The sequence below is a fragment of the Neophocaena asiaeorientalis genome, unplaced genomic scaffold (genome assembly GCF_003031525.2).
Source record: "Neophocaena asiaeorientalis asiaeorientalis breed wild unplaced genomic scaffold, Neophocaena_asiaeorientalis_V1.1 scaffold704, whole genome shotgun sequence".
Taxonomy (NCBI): Eukaryota; Metazoa; Chordata; class Mammalia; order Artiodactyla; family Phocoenidae; genus Neophocaena; species Neophocaena asiaeorientalis.
Window position 1 is genome coordinate 1519809 of NW_020175050.1, and position 26345 is coordinate 1546153.

General features: G+C 34.9%; 1 protein-coding gene across 6 annotated transcripts in view; it reads right to left on the reverse strand.

Moving 5' to 3' along the window:
• The window catches only part of QKI (QKI, KH domain containing RNA binding), a 104971-nt gene that overhangs the window by 29397 nt on the left and 49229 nt on the right, over positions 1-26345 (reverse strand). For all 6 annotated transcript variants that reach the window (XM_024763631.1, XM_024763629.1, XM_024763628.1 and 3 more), the window contains exon 3: positions 11656-11799. In XM_024763631.1, coding sequence (XP_024619399.1) covers positions 11656-11799 — 144 coding nt within the window. The remainder of the gene's footprint in view (positions 1-11655; positions 11800-26345) is intronic.

Consider the following 26345-nt stretch of genomic DNA (forward strand, 5'->3'; position numbering starts at 1 on the left):
GAGAAAAAACGAAACTGCATTATCCCAGCCAGTGAGCAGCATATTTAATCATGGAATAGAAACACTAATATTTAAGAACAAACAGGTACAAGCAAGTATAAAATGTTATATAACAAATTCAACATGCAAATTCTGAGGGATGCATGGAATACAAGATTAAAATGGAAGAACTTCCTATATAAACTGCAAAAATATTTCTTCAGAAATAAACATACGTTGCCCTATTATTCTAAGCCCAGATGCCCTGTTTTATGTTTGCAACACCTCACATTCCGAGTTGTAAGCCATCTACACTGCCGACCGCCACAAAATACTGTATTTAGAAAAGCTACCCCTCAATGAATCCTTATACGAACAAAAAGGAAGATGTTTCTCAAAGCCTTTATTTATGAGAACTTGTAGATAAGACATATTTTATTATTATCACCAAGAAACTTCATTAAACTGAAGCCTCAAGTTTGGGGAAAAGCCTCTCTGATCGTTTTAAAAAGCCTGACCCACCTCCAGACAACATTATGGCTGAACGGTAGCAAAGAGAGCTCATAGAGCTGCTCAGTGATTCACAAAATTTTGGTTTGATAGTGATTGAAGTCTTAAAGTCTACACTTTGTCACACTTTCTTAATTTAACCTGTCTGTATGGGTTGCTATCTATCCAAAGATACAGCGCTTTTAGTTATTTGTGAAAATTCTAGTTGGAACATGTTCCTGTGACTGGCCTAATGCAGAATAAATGACACAGCTGCAATTCTGGTGAGGTATACAAAGAAACTGATGTAAAATTGAATTAAATTGTCCCACTCTGGAAGAAAAAATTAATCAGCACATTTCAATTTCTGCAAATACTTTTCTCTCTCATCATGTTTATCAAGCAGTACACACCCACTCCCATCAGAGTACCTTACACTTAAGCATATAACATGCTAACGCCATTTTGATTCCAGGAGTTCTGGACTTCTATGATGGTCTTTGTATTCTAAATTTAAATGTAATTTTTATAAAGTCTTCCCTGTCACTGGGTCTAGTTTTATTGATTTATTAAGGTTCAACAATAATCTTAGAAATACAGAATTTGAATCAGACTACTACTTTGATAACTATACCTTAAGTAGTAATACATAAAAATTTATTTATTGTACTTAAAAAATATTTATTTTATACTTTCTCATCGGAATTGAACAACCATTCTGCATTCCTGCATCTCCTTGTGAAACATTTTTGAAAAATTCATCTACATTTACAGGCTACTAAGGTTAGCAACAACCAATTTTTCACTTTCCTTACAAAACTTTAATCTAGGGACTTGAAAATGTTAACAGACTTCCCCCCAAAGAACTTATTCATTACGTGAGAATATTTTACAGTCTCAAAAATTTTAATACTTAAATTTCACTAAGTGCTTTTTCTGGAGGGTGGATATAAACCACCAATGCAAGAACTATTATTATTACTGATATCTTGAGGAAGCATAAGTGATGTTCATCACCGGAGGCATTTACGGCAGCATTTTCTCACTAAAAAGTCATTCCACTAAAAACCCAGTTCTTCTGAGAGACAGGGAAAGCCAAAGCTCTGTCTGCCAAGTATTTACATGCAACCTGAATAATCCAGTTTACGAGTATAAGTACCTTACTTGTTTTCCAAAAAGCTTTAAATGTTCACCTCTGTGAGACAAATGTGACAAGTGTAAGATATATATTATGTGCACTAAGCAAAATTAATCTTAGGTTAATGTTTATTAAAACAAAACAATCACTTTAATAGCATTATTTGAAGATACACTTAATTTAGGAAGGCAAATTTATGTCTAGAGTTGTCACTTTTTTTCCTCCAGAGATCTGGAAGAATATATCTTTTCTTAAATGTGCTTACTGTACTATATTTAGTGAAAAGACAAGCCATAGTAATCGGATCATCTGCATGGAAGCATGGATCAGCTTATTCACATGAAGAATTTAAGAAGCTATCAGCCTTCTATACAGTCCTGCCTATATGAGAGGAAGCAAGGACTGGCTGCTTTCAAACCTGTAATTTATGAGTTTATTCAAACCCGCCAAATTGCTTTACGTAAACGCCTCTCACATTTAAAAATTCCCATGGCAACTCATTTAGTTTGGCAGACAGGAAGACCCAAATTCAATCCTTTTATCCTGCAGCTAAACCATTACAATGGTAATTCTGCTCTGACACTCTGAAGAGACTGCTAATTACTGTACTCTGGGTCCCTAGACAGTTCTCCCAACCAGATTAAAATAGTTGTGCAAGGCAGAAAATGGTAGCAACACCCTCTTTACGTAAGAGAGATGCTCTCTCACGTTACAGCTCTATCAAGGGGCAAGTGCATTACAGCTAGATGTCTTTTAATGTACCTTTTAATACCTTACCTTCTTTCCCAATAACATGAAAAGGAGGGAAATCATACCACAGATTTCAATTACTGATCCCTTGGTCAAGAACTAAATGCAGGGCCATCAGTTCATTAACAATCCAGTTTAAAACTTGAACTCCAAGATGAGACTACACTATCTCCAGAGTCATTACCTCTCTTCCTATCTTACTCTTTAATTCTTTTCATTTGTTTTCTGGTGATAATTAATACACAGTTACCTATGAGTCAAATGGTGATAGCACTAGAAGAAACAAATCTCTGGGAAACATGAAAAGCAAACTTAATAAAAAATTATTTTGTGAAGGACCCTTCACTTTTCACTACTCTCCCAAATAATGATGACATTGACAACTATAGTTTTTTTTAAGAAGTGAATTTAAGTTACTTTTTTTAAATAATCTTTTTCAGATTTCATAATATTCTTGAAATAACTGGCAACAACTTTAAATTTCAAAATCCTCAGCTGGAAATTCCTCAGAATCTACTAGATCAATTACTTAGGTTAATATTACTGAGCTCTATGTTTATAAATGCTTTCATAAAGAGATCAGCTATATATTCAAAACCAACTCATGTTCAACTCCTCAAATACCTATAAACAAACTTAAAGAGGCAAAAAAAAAAAAAGACACACTTATACCCCCCATAAAGTAAGAAAGTGAAACAAACACTTTATGAATTGTCTGGGACTAGTGGCATCTTGTGTACCAAAGCTGGTCTTAAATTATGAGACAGTGTAAACTTCAACTGCCTGAAATCATTTAATTTCTCTAATACAGGCTATGGTGACTCATTTCGTCTTTTCAGTTTAGTATTCCATCTCCCCAACAGAAATCTTTTACCCCCATTCTTATCGAAAGAAAGGAAAAATTATAGTGAGAAAGAAGACATTTGAGCAGGTATCCCTCACTTCTACTTTCCCAGTCTTTATATCAGTAATATTCCCCAACTTCCACTGTTCTAGTGTTTTGTTTTGTTTTTGCGGTACGCGGGCCTCTCACTGCTGTGGCCTCTCCCGTTGCGCAGCACAGGCTCCAGACCCGCAGGCTCAGCAGCCATGGCTCACGGGCCCAGCCGCTCCACGGCATGTGGGATCTTCCCCGACCGGGGCACGAACCCGTGTCCCCTGCATCAGCAGGTGGACTCTTAACCACTGAGCCACCAGGGAAGCCCCTGTTCTAGTGTTTTTTATGTCCCTTCAGAGAAGATTAGTAAAGATCATAGGATATGCATCTATGTGTCTTAGCTAATGATGAAACAGCATTCTTTTCCAACGAAACAGAATGAGAATTAATTGAAAGAGGGATGGCACATGATACCAGAGACGGTAGATGTACTCCCCACAGTGAGTGAGTGAGGGGGGGTGGGGGGACAGAGATACTTGTATACACGTTATTTTTTTAAGTAACATTAAGTGGTTTACAATTTTCTTATTTATTACGCCGCTGTAAGCAAAAAGGTATATTGGTGAGATCATGGACTAGCAATTAGGGCGCCTTTTGCAGTTAGGGACAGAATCACTTTCTTTTGGCATGGTGCCTCCTGTGACCAGGAATGAGCTTGTAACTGGCATGGCCAATGATGTAGCTAAGGTAATCAATCCATACAACATAAAGAAAAAGAGAAGAAATGAGGGAACATGTGTCTTGCACTTTCACATAACTAAAATAATAATTTTTACCTTTACAAAGTCCTTCTAAGACAAGTAAGCAACAATAACCCAATTCTACATATAAGGAAATAAAAGTTCTGAGTTTAAGTGACAGTCCCTGACCATGCATGATTTGTGCAATCCTACTGCATTTGTTACCACTCTAATGACCTGAAATGCACAACTCTCCACCTCTAAAATGCATATACACTAATCCCCTCTGTCTCTAGGAACTTTGTACCTTGAAGTTCCAGCTCAAGTCTCACCCACCTATGTGAAATCTTCTCCCCTAAATACCCCAAGTCCACTGTGACATCTTCCTGTAAACCTCTATAACATCTTCTTGAACACTGATTGCCACCTATATACTGCCTGTTACTATCACTCTAGAAAATGTGTTGCATTAAATAATTGGCATTTGCGGGGGGGGAGGAGGAGACAAAGACTTCAAAATTAAAACAAGGGGAAAGTTGCCATTACATAAAATAAAGAGTGAAATCTTTTAATGATGCCAAACTGTTCATATAGGTTGTGTAAGCTATACATACATACATGTACACATGTGCACACATCAAATTAGTCTGCCATTTCAGTGCCTTCAAGGAGAACACGCTAGTATGCATAAATATTATTAAAATGAATGAATGGAGATCTTTACACATCTCTTTTAGTAATTAACAAAAATAGGGGGAAAATGGATAAGGACAGAAGAACTGAACATTTTCAACCACCTTCATCTAAATGACATTTATAAAACACATATCCAACTACTGCAGAATACATGTGCTTTTAAGTGTAAAAGGGATATTCACCAAAACAAGACAATGTGATGCAATATAAAAAGTCCTAATTAGATGCAAAGAGAGTGAAATCTTATAGAAAACATTTTCTGAGAAGAACAGAATTAAGTTATAAATCAGTCACAATAAGATAAATTTAAAAGTCCCAAATATTTGGAAACATCTGCAAATAACCCATAGGTCAAAGAAGAAATCATGAAAAAAATTAGAAAATACTGTGAAGTGAATAGTAATAAAAATACAGCATAATATTATATTTGAGATGCCGGTAAAGCATTATTCAGAGAGAAAATTTTTAGTATAAACAAAAGGTCTCAGAAGTATAAAAGAAAGGTCTCAAGTCACTAATCTTCCACCTTTAAGAAGCTGCGAAAATAAGGTTAAACCCTAATAAAGTAGAAAGAATATATAAAAGCAGAAATCAATGAAACAGAAAAGGAATAAATAGAGAAAAATCAACAAAACCAAAAACTGGTATGTAGCAGTAAAAGATGATTAAAATTAATAAAGCTCTAGAGCTGGACTGATCAAAAAAAAAAGGAAGTCACAAATTACTAACATAATGAATGAAAGCAAGGACACTACTACAGATCCTACATACCTTAAAAAGATAAAAAAGGAATATTATGATCAACTTCATGATAAAAAGTTTAACTTAGATGACAAAGACAAATTCCTTGAAAAATACAAAAAAAAGAAAAAAAAATTTCAGTTCTATATTTATGAATGAAATGGGATTTGTAATTAAAAGCCTTCCCACAAAACCACAAGACAAAGGCAAGCCACAGATTAGAATATTTGTCCAATAATGGATGTATTCCCAATATATATAAAGAACTGTTTTAATAGTAAAAAAAAAAAAAAAAAGACAATAAAGCATGATAGAAAGATTTAAAGATACTTCATCAAAGAAGATATATGATTTCTCAAGCAGCACATGAAAAGATGCTCCACATCACTTGTATTCAGAGAAATAAAAATTAAAACTTCAACAGGTGAAAGGATAAGCAAACTGTGGCTTATGTATTCAAATGGAATACTAATTATCAATAAAAAGGAACAACCCACTGACACATATAACAGCATGGAGGAACCTCAGAAAAGCCATGCCACATGAAAGACAGGCACAAAAAATGAAATCTAGAAAAGGCAAACTCATCTAAAATAGGTAAATTCATAAAACCAGAGAGTAGAATGGTAGTTGTCAGGTGCTGGGGGAAGGGAGGGGCGGTAGGGGAAATGGGGTGATGTCCATAAAAGGGTACAAACTCTCAGTTATGAGATGAGTAAGTTCTAGGGGTCAAAGGTACAGCGTGGTGGTTACAGTTAATAACACTGTACACTTGAAATTTACTAAGAGAGTAGATCATACAAATAAAAAAACAGTAACTATGTGGGATGATGAATGTGTTAATTAACTTGATTGTGATAATCATTTCACAATGTATAGATGTATATCAAATCATCACATTGTACACCTTCAAAAAAAAAGCACTTGTACATCCTAAACAATTTTTATTTGTCAATCTTATACCAATAAGGCTGGGGGGAAAAAATTAAGTTTTTAGATCATAATAGAAAAAAAGGCAAAACTAACCCCAGTCGTTGCCTGGGGGCGTGGGGGGGGGTAGTTAATTGATAGCAAAGGGGTAAGAGAAAACTTTTTGGCATGATGGAAATCTTGACTGTGGAAGTGGCTGTATACAGTTGTCAAGGGCCAAACTGTACATTTCAAATGAATGAGTTTTTATTTTATGTGTAAAAAAAAAGGAAAAAATTCCTCAAGAAGCACCTCTTCTTCCTTGTCTTCAAATGACTATTCTTCAGCATTAAAAAGACAGCTCCTATGTATTTAAATCATGAGTTTCCAGATTATTTCTCAAACAGGTATCTCTATAACGCTAGATGTGAATACAATCTCAGAAAAAAATTTTTGATGGTCAATTAAATTTGGAAATGGTTTCTACCAGAGGTTCACAATACTTACTAGCATATTAAAGGCTTCCTTTACCCCAAATACCTATGAAAAGTATCTCATGAAATACAGTGAGGGAAATGTCATTGCCTAAATATTAAAGATCTTGCCGTAAATAATTTTCTGTACCCCTAGTGTTCTAAAATACAGCCAACCTGGAATAAGTATTTGTTAATCTTAACAGAATACTAGAATAGCTACACTTGGATAGCCAACAGGCATCTCAAATTTACTAGATCCAAAACTGAGTTCCAAGTAATCTCTTCAAAATCTGTTCCTAACATATCCTTCATCAAGGTAACAGCAATTATATCCTTCCAGTTGTTCAGGCTAAAAATCTTGGTGTCATCCTCGATGCCTTGCTTTCTAACATCCCACAGACAATCCATTAGCAAAACCTGCCAGTTTCACTGTAAAAATATACTCACAATCAGACCATGACTCACCGCTATGGCTACACTGGCCCAACCCATCATCACCTCTCGTCTGAATTTATGCAATGGTCCAGGAATTGGCAAACTTCTTGTGTAATAAGCCAGACAGTAAATGGCTTTTCTGGGCATATGGTCTCTGGCAGTTACTCAACTCACCACTGGAGCGCAGAAGCAGCCACAGACAACACGTAAATGAATAAGCATAAGCATGGCTGTGTTTCAATAAAACTTGTCAGACAATGCAATTTGAATTTCATATAATTTTCACATTTCATGATATATTCTTCTTCTCCAAATATTACTCTTCTGATTTTTTCCCCCAGCCACTAAAAAATGTAAAAACCATTCTTAGCTCATGGGCTATTCAAACACAGGTGGGAGGCTGGATTTGGCCCATGGGCCACAATTTGTAGACTCCTACAACAGCTTCCTTTCTTTCACCTTGTGTTCTTTATTCTGTTTTAAACAGAGCAGGCCAGAAATCCTTATAGAATATTAATCAGATTATGTCATTCATTTCCCTCTCCTTAAGCACTCCAATGGTTTCACCCATTCTAGACTAAAAGCTGAAGTCCTTAAAATGGTTAACAAGGGCCTGCACAATAACTAATCAATTGTCCTAATATGTACATGAGAATATTAAGACCAAATTAATTAAAAGCAGGTTTAGATACTCTGTTACAAAAGGCAAAAGAAATGGGAATTTATAGCATATTACAGTATCAGTGTAGCAAGAATAAAGGAAACAAAAACATCTGATGACAGAATTGGCAAATGAGTAAATTAATTTAATATACAAGCTCTCTGTACGGATCAAATCTATGTTAAAGTGATTTGAATATACAAAGATAAGAAGTCATAATTTCCCAAAATTCTGTATATTTGTAAGCACATTAGGTAAATGCTAAGCAAAGACTGTAAGAAGTTCAGCCAAGAAATTTAACAGCCCAGTTTATTTTGAAAGGCTCACAGGAAAAGTGTGAGAATTATGATGTGAATAAGAACAAGCATTAAAATGTCATCTGAAGAAAGTTTTCTAATTATAATAAACCAGTTCAACACACATGTCTAAAAGCCTAAGGTTTAGATATATAAAATTAGTAATTAAATAATCTACTAAAAAATACCATTTGTCTAATTATGAAGTAATTTATCATAGGGTTATATTAAATTAGTAACTGCATCATAGAAGTTTAATTAAAGAAACAAAAATTTATAGAAAAGCATATAGCAGCACATTGCAATTCGGCCTAATAACAAAAATGATCAACATATCCTGTGTTAAATATTTAGCTAAAATTAGGAAATAGTCGATATTGTAAAACTCCGTAAGAATCATAAAAGCTAGTTTTTCCACCCAATTAACTTTCAGAACAAAGCAGTTACATAAAACCAGAAATCACAAATGCAGAATCACAAATCCCTAATAATTCCAAGTAACACTAATTTCCTTACAGGGTTCACTTAAAATGAGAAGGCTATTACCGTATCAAATCTTGACATGATTGTTTCTTCCTATATAACCTTTGCTTAATGTTCTACCTATATACTCAGTAAAATTCTACCAGTTTGAGGATTTCCCCATAATCTTTTTAGGAGGAATAATGTTTTTTCACTCATTTCCTTATACTGCATTCTAGTACTTCAAAAGTCTTTCTCCCACTTATAAGCTAACTTGGAGAGAACCAATACTTATAATACATGTGAAATTTTACTTTATACTTATATGAAGCCATCAAAAGTCCTAAAATTAATTATTTCATAAAATTTTCCTTCTCTGACTTTAAAATTTTTACAACTACCCATACTTTGTTTACAATTAAGAGCCATTTCTTCAGTATACAATAAGGAATTTCAGAGTAGATAACTCACTTGTTACCCCACTTCCAGAGGAGTGAAATGGCAAGTCACTGATAATCTTTATATGATTTATTTAAAGAAAAAAAAAAATCACTCGTACTAACTTATGAGAGAATGAACTGAATGGGTTAAGACTAAAAATGAAAAGACAGGTTATTTTAACTGGGTTGGCAAGAATATATGTCTTCAAGAAATACTTTTGGAGATAGACTTATCATACCTCAGCAGCTGGTCTCTGCCAAGGATGAGCTAAGTCCCCAAAGATGAGCAAAATCAGAGCACTGCTCAATAGCCCTTTTCTATCAGTGAGTATGATTTGATTTTCACAAAATGTTTCACTGTACTTATAAGAGTATATTGAAGATCTCAAGAATGTGAGGAGGTATGGTTCAGATTTATGGAAATGAGATTAAACAACTGATTAACTGTACCTACAATGAAAAGGATATTTTTAGTAGATACTTGATGGTAACAGATTTAGACTGGCCAGACTAGTTATACTATATGTAACTAAAGAAATGACTCTTCTCTAGTTATGCATGGTTTATTCTGTGATTTAAGAAACAAAAGAGATTCAAATAAACGGATTACTGAAATCAAAGAAACATCTGAAATAAAAATGGTATTATCGAGGGTAAACAAGTTTGTTAGGTAAAACATTAAGACTCTACAAATGAATGAAGTGTGATCATCTCAAAATCCCTATTACTTTTGCAGTGAAATTAGAAAATGCTAAGGTTTCTCTGAGTTCTTGTGCTTGCTGGAAAAATGGGGGGAAAAGAACTTACTTTGTAAGGTTGTTTTGAAACCCTACTTTGAATTTTGAAAGTTTGAACTCTAAACATTAAGTTATGTGTGGTGTTACGTAAACTGATGGAGACACATTCAAATCATCAAAATTATTAGAAAAATTAAAATTATGTCACAAGGAGCACAGGTACAACCTTAACCGAGATTTATTAGCCTTATCTCCAGATGTAAAATACAAAATGGAATATTTATTACATTTAATTATAAAATTTTAAATCAAGCACAAAGTCTACCAACTCTCCCCTCCACACCCCCAGGTCCCTTAAGCCAGGATTAGATCTTTTGCTATATAACATTAAACATAATAGGCACAAAAACATTAAACTACACACAACTCTCTTTCTACCTCTTTCCAAAAAAGAATTTATTCTACATGGATAGGTAAGAAACATTTATACTGAAATAATACAAAGGTAATCCCATACTTTAGCTATAAATTCATTCTGTAAATGATATGTAAACTGAATCAATATTCCCCACAGAAACAATATGAAACTAGGGATTGTGTACCTGTTCAAAATGTGATCGTGAAGATTTAGAATTTTTGTTACAAAAAGCTAATGTAAAAACTCATCTAATATAAATATTTTTAAGAACCATGAGAATTATTATATTCACATTTTTGTGATTAAAGATTAAAAAATCTAGTAACACCCAGGGTTTGAGACTGTGCTGAGAAACAGGTATTTTCAGATAACACTGGCAGGACTACAAATTGGTACAAATTTTCTGGAAGGCAACTTAGAAATTTTAATATGAGTAAAGTACTAAAATTTAAAATGCACTTTATATGGAGTGGAGGTTAAGATCACTGAAGATGAAGCAATAAAAGAACTGAGAGGCCAAGAGTACTGAAAAGATCATTTACTTAAATAATGAAATCTTAGGGGAAAAAATTTCAACTCCTTTTTCTGTTGTCCCATTCTTTCTTGAACTTGAGCTAATCAGGCTTTTAAATCCACCATCCAAAAATCTTTTTGGCAAGGTCACCAATGACTACTACTTGCTAAATCCAATGGTTAACTCCCCATTCTTATCTTAACTGAACAATCTTCAGCAACAAACTTCTCTTGGCTTCCAGGACTCCACACTCCTGGTTCTTCTCCAGCCTCAGTGACTCCTCTCCTTGGGGTCTTTTCTTATGTCACCCTCCAAAATTCCTTTTGGTGTCTTATCTACAATCCCTAAGTATGAACTTCAATAGTTTTTATTATCTTAGAAATCTTAAGTGAGTTAAAAGTGTGAAAAGTGCTCAGAATGGTGCTTGGTACATTAGTAAAAGTTAGCTCTTATTTTTCTAAAAGAAAATCTTACCATATTATGGGAAAATTTCACTATGAAACATTAACCTTTCTGTGGTAAACAATGATATATGCCAGGAGAGTACGTGGAACCCACAGACAACTCAAATAATGTGCTCCCACTAACACAGCTCACCCAACATAAGTATTAATTTGTACAGACTTCTGTACACCCACTACTTGCTTTCAATGAGAAACTGATCCAAAAAAAGAGAGAAAGCTTTCATCACCCTACTTACTGATGACGCACCTACATTCCTACCCTATAATAGGTAATAATACTTCTGAAAAAACAGGCCACTAATTGAGTTTGCTCCCCTCACAACATTCCCTTCACAAAAAATAAACAGGGAACAGATTTTCCCATTTAAGGATTGGAGCAATGTCTATGTTTGTCTATTATTCTATAGTAAATGATTTGGAAATTATTACTTACTGCAGGTACCAGTAATTTCTTCACCTCCTCAACGGCTCTCTTCAGTTTGATCTCTGCTCTGTTTTGAGCATCTTCCACAGTGATCAGTACATGTAAATCTTCATTGAGATGCTCCCAATTAGGCTTGCCTCGATTTTGCTCCTCCTAAAAAATTTACAAAGCATACTATTACAAATTTTTCTTTTCAAAGAGAGAGCACATCTTTCATGATAATAACCTGTTGCAATTACTAAACTATGCTCGCATTGTTTTGCTATGACATTATAAACCTTTTAAATTCTTCTCTTGGCAAAAAGCCTGAGTGTGAGACTACTGGGTATTGATAGCTAATTCAACAAATATTTGTTGAGCACCTACTATGTACCAAAAGCATGGAGCCAGATACTAAGAGTATAAGAGTGAACAAGGCAATCACAACCCCTGCAGTGCTCTTATGTACCAAGAAACTTATGTATAGTGTCATCCTCAGGTTATCATGAAAAGCGTGTTATCATTCCTGTATTTTACTTATGAGTAAATACAAGGTCACCGAGGCTAATTTAAGCAAGGCACCTGTCAAGGTCAACTGACGAACACCTTGCCAATTCAGGAACTGAACCAATATTTTCATTCTAAAATTCATCAATTTTTCCATATCATTACAACTACTTTTAATAACATTGGCTGAATTCAAGATTAGGAAAAGTATTTTGCCAACAGACACTACTGTGTAAGACAAATGCCATTTGTTTTAAGCATTTCAAGTAGTAATTATAGAACCATTTCATTATAAAAATAATCACAACAAGGAATAAATGTGAGAATAGTCTTAACTGTATTTCTAACAGACCTTACTTTGAAAACAGTGAACTGTACAGTTACTCTTTAACCATACCATCTTAAATACTAGTTTTAGTAGAGAACATCTACGTTTCATTTCCTTGGTATCTTCAAATGACTTAGTGAGCCCCAGGCTGAAAACACTGCCAAGCTATAGGGAGGTTTAGAAGTAGAGTTGGCCATACTTCCCTTTCACCTAAGATATAATAACTTCAGAACCATTTCTTGCTTTAAGCTTTAGAGATAATATACAAATATATTTATAAATATTTCATAAATATGAATTCTTTAAAAATTAAAAACAATAAAAATTTATAAATAAATATAAGAATGGTATAAATAAATGCATATGGTTCAGTGCCAGGTACCATACATAAACAATACCTGTTGCTGAACTTTCATCTTTAAAGATTACTGTTTACTGAATGGTGAGATTCCAATCAAAGAAAATAAAACTGGTATAAAAAAACAGCTTTCTACTACAACTCATATGTTTGCAGATGCCATGCTAGGAAAAAAATCTATGGAACTCAGCCAATAGGGATAGAAATAAGTTCTTAAAGTATACGCTTCTGCCTCTATTTTCTGTTAATATCATCAGTATGAAAATGCACCCAAATGTTGTGAGGGGAAACGAGAAACAAAACAAAGCACACCAACCTATGGTAGGCCATCTATGTGTTCCCAAGGAGTAAACTCAGAGATACCACAGTATGCTCACAGGGGTACCACGGGGGTACTTGAAATTTCAAGGGAAACAACAATAGTTGATGCCTGTCAGATACCATGCAAACTTCTAGCTCAAAATACTGGACTTTATCAATATTAGATCACGCTATATTCCTTGTGATGATGTCTTATCTTTCTGATGCTAGGTTTTCAGTGGTTGCTGTAATAAAAAGCCAAGTTCATGCAAAAATCAATGTGGAACAGAAAAACAGGGTGGTAGTGTCCAATCTGATTCCCAGGTTTGAGAATGTGAACAGTGCCCAAGGGAAAACAAATCCCATTAATAAATAATGTGGCTATTTATAAATAAAATAAAATTTTTTTCAGTTTAAGTTGTTTTGATAAACTAAGTTGTTTGGAAGTAACTATTTAATAATAAGAAGAAAAACTACGAAGTATTTCTTTTCACCTAGGGGACACCATGAAAAACTGACAGACCTGAGGATTCAATGAGTCAAGAAACTGGGAACGTCAGTCAGGGTTATCTGTGTGCCAAATATAAAATGTGTAGATGTACCTCTACTGTGGCAATAAAAACCAATTTTAAAATCCAGAGTTTAATTTTTATGTTGAAAACTGTTGACGATATTTTCTCACTAAAATTTGTATTTTATCAATTTTTTATAGATAAATTTTATAAAGTTCCTTGTGTGTGTGCGCGTGTGTGTGTATGTTTATATTTTAATGAACCTATAAGTGTCTCTACATCTGTACAAATAAGGGACATCTGCTTCAGGCCAAGATAAAGTAACACGAACAAGACTCTCTTACCTGAAACAACAAAAAAAAAAACAGGCAAAACAAAAGAAACATCAGTCCTCAAGTCTCTGGACCTCAGGCAATAGGACAGTGAGGCTGAGAGATGGGAAATCAATGAAGTAAGTAAGACCCATTACTGTCCCAGCTCCCTGGCCTGGGAATCTCTAGGCTGCAGGCCTGGGAACGGTGCCAGGCTGCCTCTCTGAGTTGAGACGACTAAGCTTAGCGTCTTGGGAGACCAAAGCAGCTAGAGCTCACCAAAAAGAATACTGGAAAGAGCTGCACAGAAAGAGAACTCTGGAGATCTGCACAAAGTTGACACAAGTATTCAACTGAACACTGATCAGCGCCTATGTGGGAAGAAATACCAGAGGCCAGAGAAACAACTAGCCAAAGGATTCAAGGTAAAAGTGCCAGGTTCTCACACAGAGCCAGACGGGAAAGACTTCATGATACACAGACACTGGGTAAAGTGCACAGAGGTCTTGCCTCAGTAGTGGAAAATAATTAGTCAGTAGTCCAAACACTGTTCCAAATACTGCCTAAATAAATCTTAAAAGCAAGATCTAAAAGGATCAAACTGTTTCCAATTTAACTGTGTCCCAGAACAAAGCCCAAGAATAACTACAGGAATATGTCCCCCCAACAAGGTAAAATTCACACTATCTGGCATCTAATCAGAAATTAACAGGCAGGGACTTCCCTGGCGGTCCAGTGGTTAAGACTTTGCCTTCCAATGCCCAGGGTGCAGGTTCAATCCCTGGTTGGGTAGCTAAGCTCCCACATGCCTAGGGGCCAAAATACCAAAACATAAAACAGAAGCAATATTGTATCAAATTCAATAAGACTTTAAAAATGGTCCTCATCAAAAAAAAAAAAAAAACCTTAAAAAAAAATTAACAGGCAAAGGAGGAGAAAAATGAAACACATATAAGAAAAATCAATCAATCGAAATCAACCTAAAACTGACACAGATGTTATAATTAGTAGACAAAGACACTAAAAAGCATGTTTGTGGTATTATTAATGCACACAGATACTAATACAAGGACAACTGAGGAACATTTATAATCCAAAATATTTTAGAAAGGCCTAAGGGTGAAAATTAAAATCCTAAGTGACTTGCCACAGAAATTTTTATACATGGGGAAGACAAAAGTCAGAGGATTTAAAAAGGAACGGATATTATTTGCATGACAGGAACAAAGAATAAAGCTGCAGTATAATTTGAATTGTGCTTTATCGGAGGAATAAATTTTTGAGTTGTACAACACCTTGGTAAATGATACTCTTAATAAATTCATCAACTTAGGTGCCTGTTAAAAATACAAAAATAGAAGAAAATTATACCTACCCTAATGTTTGCTTCAAAACAAATCTTGCTTATGGTTTCGAAAACACTTATAGACAAAAAAGGTGAAACTAATGTAGTATCTAGTATCTAGTATAACTAATATCTAATGTAGTATCTAGTATAGCTACTACTAATGTAGTATCTAGTATAACTAATAATGTATCTAATGTAATTTTCACTCCTTCCTAAGATTCTTCTAAAACACTGTACAGTTTAAACAGCACAAAATCATAAGGAAGAAGAAAATGGGAAAGGAAACAATTTGGAAAACTAGAAAGCAGATGGCTAAGTGGTCAGGGACTTAGCTAACCCAGGCAAGAAGAAACCAACTTATACTTAGAGCCTCCATAAAGGCTTAGGAAATTGGCAGCAGTAAAAGTCGGGGGTAAGGGTGGGGCTAAGACTGGAAAACTGAAGGAACAGCTGAATCTCCGCATCCCCTATCCTTAAACTAAAGCTGGCTATCTAGCACTCCCTAATTTCTAGCAAAAGACTAGAAATGTATTCCTAAAGAGTTCCACTTTCTAGAACTGGGTTTTGATGGGCAGCTGACAGGATCATTTACACAGTGAAGGCTGAGGTATCCAGTCTTTTCTCCCACTCCACACCCAGAATGAGGACAGCCAGCCCACACACTGGGGGCAAGAAACTGGAAGACCTTTCTCTGGAAAGTCTGGCCAACACAACAACAGGAAACCACCTGAAGAAAGCAATCACTGGGCAGTGAGAAGAAAAACTCAAAAAGACTCAGAGAGTTAAGAGAAGATACTGCATCCCTGAAACAAGTAAAAAATGCTATGAAAAGAATTCAAAACATAAAAAGGAACTCTTGAAACTTAAATATGATAGTAAAAATAAAAAACGTTGATAGAGGGGTTTGAAGATAAAAACTGAATTCTCCCTCCACATAGCAGCAAAGACAGAGATGGAAAACAGCAGAGAAAGAGTATAAAAATTAGAGAACTAGTCCAAGAGGTCCAAAAACTGAATTACTGATGTCTCACCAAGAAAAAGGAAGCAGACAGGAGAAAAATCATCAACGTATTACATACTTTTAAAACAAAACTGAATGATAAGAGCTTCCAAATGGAAAGGGCCCCATGAGTTCTCACAAAATGAAAGAGTGAGATAGTAGCAAGGTAAGCACAAAATGCAGCAACAGAGAATAAATACCTAAAGAATCTCTTCAAGAGTAAGAAGTGACTGTGGGTGGTGCTGGCTGTTAGCAGAGGATGTTTTCTACATCAGGCTCTACAGAATTACATATTTTTAATTTATGAGCATATTAAACTTCATTTTAAAAAAGGTTTTAAGATCATTCCACTCAAGCCACTTTTATACAACTGTGGACCATTCTAACTCAGGAAGAGTTAATGCCTTTAACAGTGAGTTTGAGCCTAGGAATTATTCACTACAAATATAAGTTCTCCCTGTATTTTCTTTCTGTTTCTCAAACAGATAATAAAGGCAACCTGGAATTGGCAAACACTACAGAAGTCAATAAAACATATCCATAAAGGTTCTCTTTCAGCTATAAACAAACAAGAGATAGAGTAAGATTATATATAGGGTGTCTACTTCTATATCCCAGAATACCTGCAGTAAGAATCTACTCCTCAAATTTCTCACTTTAATAAATAATTTGGGACAAAGAAAAGGATGAAATGAAGCAGAGAGGACTGACGGCAAAATGGAGATACACCAAATATGGTCTTGGAGATACACCACCAAATATGGTCTTGGAGATACACCAAATATGGTCTATCTCCTAGAAACTGTGGTTGAGGCATTAATTTATTTTTACTGTCATATTTCCAATAGTATTTCAGGAATAAACAGCTGAGAAACTGATGTGGAAAAAACAGCTCATTACAAATTATTTTAATTTCTGTTTTAGTCACCAAAAGCATTTTATATAATGTGCCACCAAATCTTCAGCAATAAATAATAATATGGGTTTTTTGTATCCACTTATTCGCAAATTTACATTTCCAGCACAGTCCTTATTTCTAGACCTCCAAATTCAACTGCCAACTTGACATGTGTGTGTCACTGTCTCCAAAGCACTCTCAACTCACCATGTTCAGCTCATTACCTCCCTTCTGCAAACTAGTCCCCAATTATGTCTCAGCTATTATTGACCCTGAATGAGTTTTCTGAGTCAGTGTGAAGTTTTAATACTTGAGGACAAAGACCAATTGGTTTTGAAGAAAGTCTGAAATGCAGTTATCAGCTTTCTTTTGCCTTGACAAAGAGGCTGCTGTACATTCACCCATTCATTTCAATCCACACTAACTTCGGGTGCCATTTCTCGCTTACATTCACTCCACGCTGTCAATAAATTGGCCTATTCACAAACATGGATCCTGATACCCACAACTTCATGCAATTTATCACTTACGTCCAGAATGCTTCCTTTAATATTTACTTTTATTTATCCTTTGCTCTAAGTGTGTCATACTATAACTGATAGCTATCTGTGCATTGTCTTTAGCTATTAGATTTACTGAATTGAACGACTGTGCTTTTATTATTGGGGAGCATCACTGAAATCAAACACCAAACTGTTTCCCCACAGTGCTCTCCTGTATTCATTATTACTGTGTCTCCCTATATAAGCCTCCAGTCTCCCTTGATCATTTATCTTTGTTTCTGGGCCTGCTTCTTTTTGACCTCCTATTTAAGTTGCCAGTTACATTTGAAAATCCTTACCCCTTATCTTTTATTCTTGTTCTCTTACTTTTCTTCTAGTCAACTCACTCAGACTCTCTAGCATAATGCTCATGAGCGCTGATTTTCATATCCCACAAGACAGTGCTGTTCCTTTATTCTATCAGCTCAATATTACCTTGTTTCAATATATCAGAACAACGGAGTAAATAAGGGTCAGCCTTTTTAAAACTGCAAGACTAAAGTTGTATCTTAATATAACAAATGATATAATATAGCAAAATGATAGCAAAGACAAGTTATTCATAAATAATTCCTGTGTTTAAAAAAAGTTCAAAACTGATGACCTTGGTGTTTTTTTTATTTAAGGGAGTCTGAAATGACAAGACAGCATTCAAGGAAATGGAATGTATCTTTATTTATATAATAAGTTAAAGTTCAGTAGCATATAAAACAGCTCTATAATACCATTCATAACTGATTATGAAACAGATAGACACATTTACCAATAATACTTTATTATGGTCTATATTCTTGGCAAATGTACTATAGAGAAATAAATGTCAAGTAGCTCTTAGTCTCTCACGCGATGATAAAGAAATTCAGAAATGAAAATGATGCTGATACTACCCAAGCTTTCATTAAACACTTACTGTTTGTCGAGTACCACACTAAGCAATATAAACACATCACCTCACTCAGTCATCCTAAGAGCCATAAGACTGAGGTCCTATAATTCTCACTAACATGTTAATGAGGAGGTTAAGGCCCATAAGGTTTGCCCAAGTCATACAGATAGGAAGTGTTCTATCAGGGAGAACATTAGAGCGTGCAACTCTCAACAACCAATTCCTAAAACATGACATCACCTACATGAGCCCTAAAATTAAGTAAATTGCCTTAAAATAGCATCATAAATTAGTGAAAGAGCCAGAAACAGAACACTGAAGTCTTGACTCTCTAGAAGTTTTTCTACTTCACCATTTTACCTTTAAACATTTTTTTATGTGGAATTTTAAGCACATCTTATTCTCATAGAATTTTAGAGCTGGTAGGGAATTTGGATGCAGATAAAGAAACAGATTAATTATCTGGTAAATTTATTTAGTGTTTTTTTTCCCCTAATTCCATGTCATGTTCTCTTTCTCTGTCAATGAATTCCTGATAAAGTCACATGAAGAACAGTATCAACAACTGGCAGAGAAGTACCTGGTAAAACAGATTTCTCACACCTACAAATACGCTTTTTACCCTAAATGAGAGAAATGCCTATCAAATTTCAATGACACAAAAATGATAAACCTGTGGCCACTTAATACACAATTCCTCCACTCACTAAAATCTGCAATAGGGGAAAACGAAAATCTTGTCTTAATACACAATGCATACATCCATTTCAGGGGACTTTGCTGGTGGCACAGTGGTTAAGAATCAGCCTGCCAGTGCAGGGGACACAGGTTCGAGCCCTGGTCTGGGAAGATCCCACATGTCGCAGAGCAACTAAGCTCGTGCACCACAACTACTGAAAGCCCACATACCTAGAGCCCGTGCTCTGCAATGAGAAGCCACCACAATGAGAAGCCCGTGCACAGCAACGAAGAGTAGCCCCCGCTCGCCGCAACTAGAGAAAGCCCGTGTGCAACGAAAACCCAATGCAGCCAAAAAAATAATAATAAACCTTAAAAAAAAAATCATCCATTTCATTTGCTGTATACAGCGATATACAAATGTTAAAAAAAATTCTCAAAATTTGAGAAACTACCTTTGTTTTTGATTAAAACCAAAACAACAACAAAAACCTCGATAAAGTCACTGACCTCTGAAATTTAAAATTATGCTCTAATTACAATATCTGTTTGAACAACAAAGTAATTATAACATGAAGCATCAGAACACACTGATTGCCCCAACCCCTGCTGACAGACTCTTTTAATTATACATTTGTAGTCAGGCAAATAAGCACAAGACTTCTTCCCCTACTGTGCTCTTAATGTGAAAGTTCATACTCCAAAACCACCTAGAAAGGAATTCTAAAGTGTTACATATTTAAGCAAACCAAGGTTCCAATAACACACTTATGAATATATACATCTTAAGCCAAGTGATAAAGCCTAACATAGAACTATCCCCAGTTGTACATACAATCTTAAATTAGTTTAAGAAACGTACATTGAGGAACATTTCTTAAAGGAGATTATACATAATTAAATTGCTCACTGACTCTAGTTATAAAGTTGACTTCAAAAAAAATTTCAACTTGAACTTGAGTCCCATCAACCATCATGTTTTCAGAGCAAGTTATTTTCTAATAATATATAAAAATTAGAACACTTTTACATTCAGTTTGTGGAAATCATCATCTAGGAATGTCTTTATAGGCAGCAAGCATTCAACAAATGCTTATTAGCACAATGAAATATTTGCTAAATTCAAAGAACTTTTAAAGTTTTATGTCAAATATTTTCCCAGTTAATAACAAAAGGACTATTCTCAATATTCTTCCTTCATAAGAAACACCTAACTCCTACAAATATTGAAAAACGATGTCACGTTAAGTCCTCATTCCAATTATCATATATTAATTCCACTAATTTAATTGTAATTACTGTATTTTGAAACTCAACTTATGTATCACCAGTTATGGCCAAACTATGGCCAAATAATATTGGTCTGTCCCAATCATGACCAAAATTAGCAAACTTTCACTGGAGCAGAGCCACTTACAGTACCCACGACCATTTGGGAAGCTAAATATGATCTTGATAATGCCATAGTTAAGGCTGAAAAGACTGAACTAAATATATGCAAACAGTTTCCCATAAAAGGACAAAAATGATCAAGTGATTTCTAATTGCATTTCCCAGCAAGTTCAAATATCAATGGCTGCCTAATGCTTAAATAGAAAAAGAGTGAACACTCTGTGACATAAATCACAGCAAGATCCTTTCTGACCCACCTCCTAGAGTAATGGAAATAAAAACAAAAATAAACAAATGGGACCTAATGAAACTTCAAAGCTTTTGCACAGCAAAGGAAACCATAAACAAGACCAAACGACAACCCTCAGAATGGGAGAAAAAGAAAGAAAAAGAGCGAGAGTAAGAAGAACTGGCATGAAATCCTCTGGCAACTCTGGGCTGCGTTTCTGTCGCTAACAATCACTCATATAAAAGCAGTTACTGTCCATGGAAGCATGAAATGCTTCCACATATAGCATTAATAGAATCATTTCACTATTCATATGTGAAACCTTGTACTGGATCTTATTCATTCCCCCATCTAGCAGACATAAAGATTATTAAAGGCATAGAAAAACAACCATTTGTTTTAAAATGTGATGTTTTAAAATATAAAATTGAAACATTTACTTGTTGACAGCACACTTAGGAAAGAAGATTAAAAATAAAAAGGACTACCATTTCTACTTGTACCCGTTTTCTTTCCCAAGTCATCAAAAATCCAATTTCAGAAATCACCTCAATGAAAATTTCTCCAGGTTCTCTCAGACAGGATGTTTCCTAGATTCCCATTCTATCATTTGTTCTTTTGACTTAAGTTCTTTTGACTTAAGTCTTATCCAAAAAGCTCCAAGAAGTCTGGAATCACTCACCTCCCCTCTCTTTGCAGCACTGACCACAATAAGTGTCCCATAACTATTAAATATTTACTAGATAGAGTACAGCATGAGATACAAAAATGAAGCCACAGCTAATACTATTATTAACAAAAAATAACATATATAGGGCTTTGTACTCAGCATTTTATATCCATAAAGTTAATCCTTTTTAAAACTTAGAGGTAGATATTATTATAATACCTATTTCTCATTCAAAAATGACAAACTAATGGGCAGAAACCTGACTTACTCAATGTCACTCAGCTATACTGACTTCAGATTATACACTTCTGCCTTAAAGACTTTACAACTAACAGTATGTTAAGAAGACAAGAAAGGTTAAATATTTAAAAAACAAAAAACCCAAAAAGATTACAATTATTTCACTCAAAACCGTAACAAGAAACAAGATGAACATTTTGACAAATCTACCTACAGGGTAACTTGCTGCCTCGAGCAAAAATCATCACCAGGTCTAGGCATGGTAACTTTAAGGAGACAGTAAGTGAATGGCAGCACGTAGTTCACTGTCACAAACTTTTTCCTGAGGGAATTTATTCAGAAAGTAAAATCTATAGATATCCAAAACAAAACAATTATTTGTTTTAGAATACCTTTTTTTAAAAATTTATTTTCTTATCTATTTATTTTTGGCTGTGTTGGGTCTTCGTTGCTGCACACGGGCTTTCTCTAGTTGCGGCGAGCGGGGGCTGCTCTTGGTTCCAATGCGCAGGCTTCTCATTACGGTGGCTTCTCTTGTTGCAGAGCACAGGCTCTAGATGCACGGGCTTCTGTAGTTATGGCTCGCGGGCTCTAGAGCGCAGGCTCAGTAGTTGTGGCTCGCGGGATCTAGAGCGCAGGCTCAGTAGCTGTGGCGCACAGGCTCCGCGGCATGCGGGATCTTCCCGGACCAGGGCTCAAACCTGTGTCCCTTGCATTGGCAGGCGGATTCTTAACAACTGCGCCACCTGGGAAGCCCTAGAATACCATTTTTAAATATGATTTTTAACATCCATTTGATGATAGTCTAAGGAATTTATGATATTACACTTACTAGCCACTTACTAGCTGTTTAATCTCAGGCAAAGTATCTGAACCTTGGTCTCCTCATCTGTAAAACAGAAGTAAGTTCTAAATGTGTTATGTTTGTATAGCACATAGAAGAGTAGCTACCATCTCATAATTGATGTCAGCATGGTTTGAACAGGCTTCTATTTAAAATCAAAGAGTAATAGAAGATTACAGGAAATGACATAAGTAGGAATATGGGAAAAGGAAGACTGAACAATAGCAAATAAAATAACATGACTATAAGTTGTAATTTAGAAAAAAAATTGGAAAAGTACTTTGGGGATAAAGAGTACTAGCTTAAGAAATCTATTTTTTAAATTAACTCAGTCAATAAAAATATATTAAACATATTAAAACAAAATTATTTCAAAATATAATTTTTAGGATACAGAAGCTTAATAAAGATCCACCTGTAATCTCTGAGGTTTCAGACTGAAGAACTCAGCTGATCAAAGCACTGGACTGCCTTCTACATAGGGTTTGGAATTGAAACAACATGTAAAAGAGGATGACCACAGCTTCCCAGAAAGAGGAATAAGCCATGATTATTCCACGAGCTCTACAGAAAACAGACTAAGGGTAGTAAAAAGGATTTATAAAAATTTAATGAAATTGAAAAGTTCAAATACTTCTTCCATAATATTTTCCCAAGTCACCCCCTCTATGAGAATTCATCTCTCCCCCACCTTGCTTCCTTCCATAGAATTTTATGGCTTTATAATATACTTAATACTATAATATAGTCTTCTGCATCCGATACAGAATAATAAGCCTCAAGACAGCAAGACAGTTCTTTTTCTTTTCTGAATTACTCACAATGCATTTAAAAATGCCTAAGTAAGAGTTTGGTACCTAACCAGTAGCTTAATATTCTTCCGTTCTTCCACCCTACACAGATCCGGACTTGCACGTCTTTTATGATATTTTTATCAGTTTCTCTCAAATACTTATCTGTGTATTTGTCTTATTTTATATGTATATATTCTATAAACTAAATGCTGTGTCATATACAAACATACTACTAGTTTCTCAACATATATGCATGCTACCATAATAAACACAGTACAAAGTCATTTAAAATGCATTATTAAATTCATAGTAGGCTTTTTTATTTTTAATAAAGTTAGTTATTTATTTATGTGTTTTTGGCTGTGTTGGGTCTCCATTGTTGTGCACGGGCTTTCTCTAGTTGCGGCGAGTGGGGGCTACTCTTCGTTGCAGTGTGCGTGCTTCTCATTGCAGTGGCTTCTCCTGTTGCAGAGCACAGGCTCCAGTATTTGTGACACTCGAGCTCAGAGTTGTGGCTCATGGGCTTAGTTGCTCCGGTGGGATCTTCCCAGACCAGGGCTCAAACCCATGTCCCCTGCACCGGCAGGCGGATTCTTAACCACTGCGCCAGCAGGGAAGTCCCCACAGTAGGCTTTTTTTAACATCATCATGCATTTTCTTTACTCAACACATGTAAACTACTGTCCTTATATGTTAGAAACCATTTCCCTAACTTATCTGGCAAAATGTTTTGTATATAGTAAGCACCACAGAAATATCTGGAATTAAATATTCCCTACCCCCCAAAAGTGAACAAGGTACGTAATATAGTGAGGAAAGAACACAAACTTGAATGCCAGCCTTATTTCAGTACCATATTTCAGTTATCTCAGTAATAACCTTGACTAACTCATTCATATATTCATTGATTTTTTTCAATAAATATTTATCAACTTTTTCTGCTATACAGAAGATACTTTCCTAGTGAACAAGGTTTATGACAGGTAACGGACAAACATGAAAGCCCTTGAAGACCTTAGAGACTAGGAAGGAAGACAAACATAAAATAAGTAATAACAGAGTAACTACTTACACTTGAGGTGAGTGACAGACATCAAGGTTCACTGTGCTATAAAACAGCATACTAAGCCTGACTGATGATATCTCACGAAATTCTATTTCCTCATTTGTAAAGGTTACAGGGTTGCAAGGATTAAATGAATGAAAGGGTGTTTAAGACAGTGACTATCTCACAGTACCTAATACTTCTGCTGTGTAACTCCTACTACCCCTACTCCTTTCCTAAGTCTTCTTAAAAGATGGCTTTCCAGCTAACAGAGATTTCCCTTAAATCCACTGCGGGACTTCCTTCCTGATATTATGTTAACATAAATAACCAACAGGAAAGTCACAGTTCCTCAATTACAAAGCCTCAAAATTAAAGCCACAGTAAAAAAAAAAAAAAGAAAAAAAAATAATAATAATAAAATAAAATAAATTAGGAATTAATCAACAATTCTTCTAGATTAAAAAATACAGGTACCCACCCCCAAATACCTGGAATGTCATAATTCTTTTCTTGGTAGTGACCATCAACCTTGAGAAGTTTTAGAATTAAGATTAGAATGATAAAAGTAAATAAAACCCATGGTTAACAGTCTTTGTGTGTTTATCTAAAATATCTGTAACATTTAAAATTATCTGGCATATTTAAGTATCTTAAGATTATCCTATTTCAACTAAAATAGATGTAGATGGAACCCACCACACACCCCAGAAATTATAGGAGGGATGTGTCGGAAACATCCACATTTTAAAAAGCTCTACAAAGAGTTCTAATACACCGCCAGATAGTAGTAGGTATAATTACTGTGAATAGCATACCTCTACACTTCTTGGATAGCAATTTGGATGATACAATGTCTGACGGTGAGCAAAAATTCAATTCTGAATTATCCAAATGGTTAATGTATTATGAGCAAAGTTCTTTCTTCTCCTAATATTCCGAAGTGTTAATACATATTTCACATATCCATACTTCTCAGTGGATAAAAAGCAAAGATAACTTTACTTAACTGGAAGAACTAGGTGAATCCAGGGTTTCATGTTTTTCCTATATCATACTGCCTATCATCCAACACCTATAAAAATCCAAGACTTTTCTTCTTTTATTAAAATTTGGCTACCAAGGTATAAGAAATGATATCTTTCTTATAACCCTTCAGTATAATTCTATTAGCAAGACAGAAGCATAAAAGTCATATGGTTAATTAATGCAGAACAGTATGTGATGTAATGCAATTTTCCTTTTAAAGATACCAAATACTTTCACTTCCTGTGGGTACTTCTGAAATATAACCAATCCAGAGTAAGACTCTGACATGTCAAAGATGTTAATAAATTGAAAACATCAAGATTACTCTTCAATGATGTTGTTAGCATGACTTGAATGGGTTTCAACAGAGTCTGAATACAAGCAAGTATGAACACAACCAAGAGTACCATTTCAAACACTTGCATCTAATAGCTGGTAGTCAAGCTAAAAGAGGATAGCTTTTAGAATTGTCTCTTACCTTTCTTCCCCACTCTACAGGGATTTTAATAGGCAAAAATAACTAAATGAATGCTTTCCTTCATGAATTACAGTTATACATCCAACATTTATAATTTCCCTAAAACCTGTTTTTAAAAAAATCCTGAACTTTTGCCAACTAAAACCTGGCCTGTTACACTTAAGACTTTTTATTGTTACAAACTGTCACTTTTTATATATTTTATACATTATCCAACGTTACCAATAGTTAATGCTCAAGTTAAAGGTTAACGATTTTATTGCTATTTTTACAATTTGAGCTAATTACCTGAAAATTCAACTGTATCAGCCAAGAAAGGAATAATCTCTCA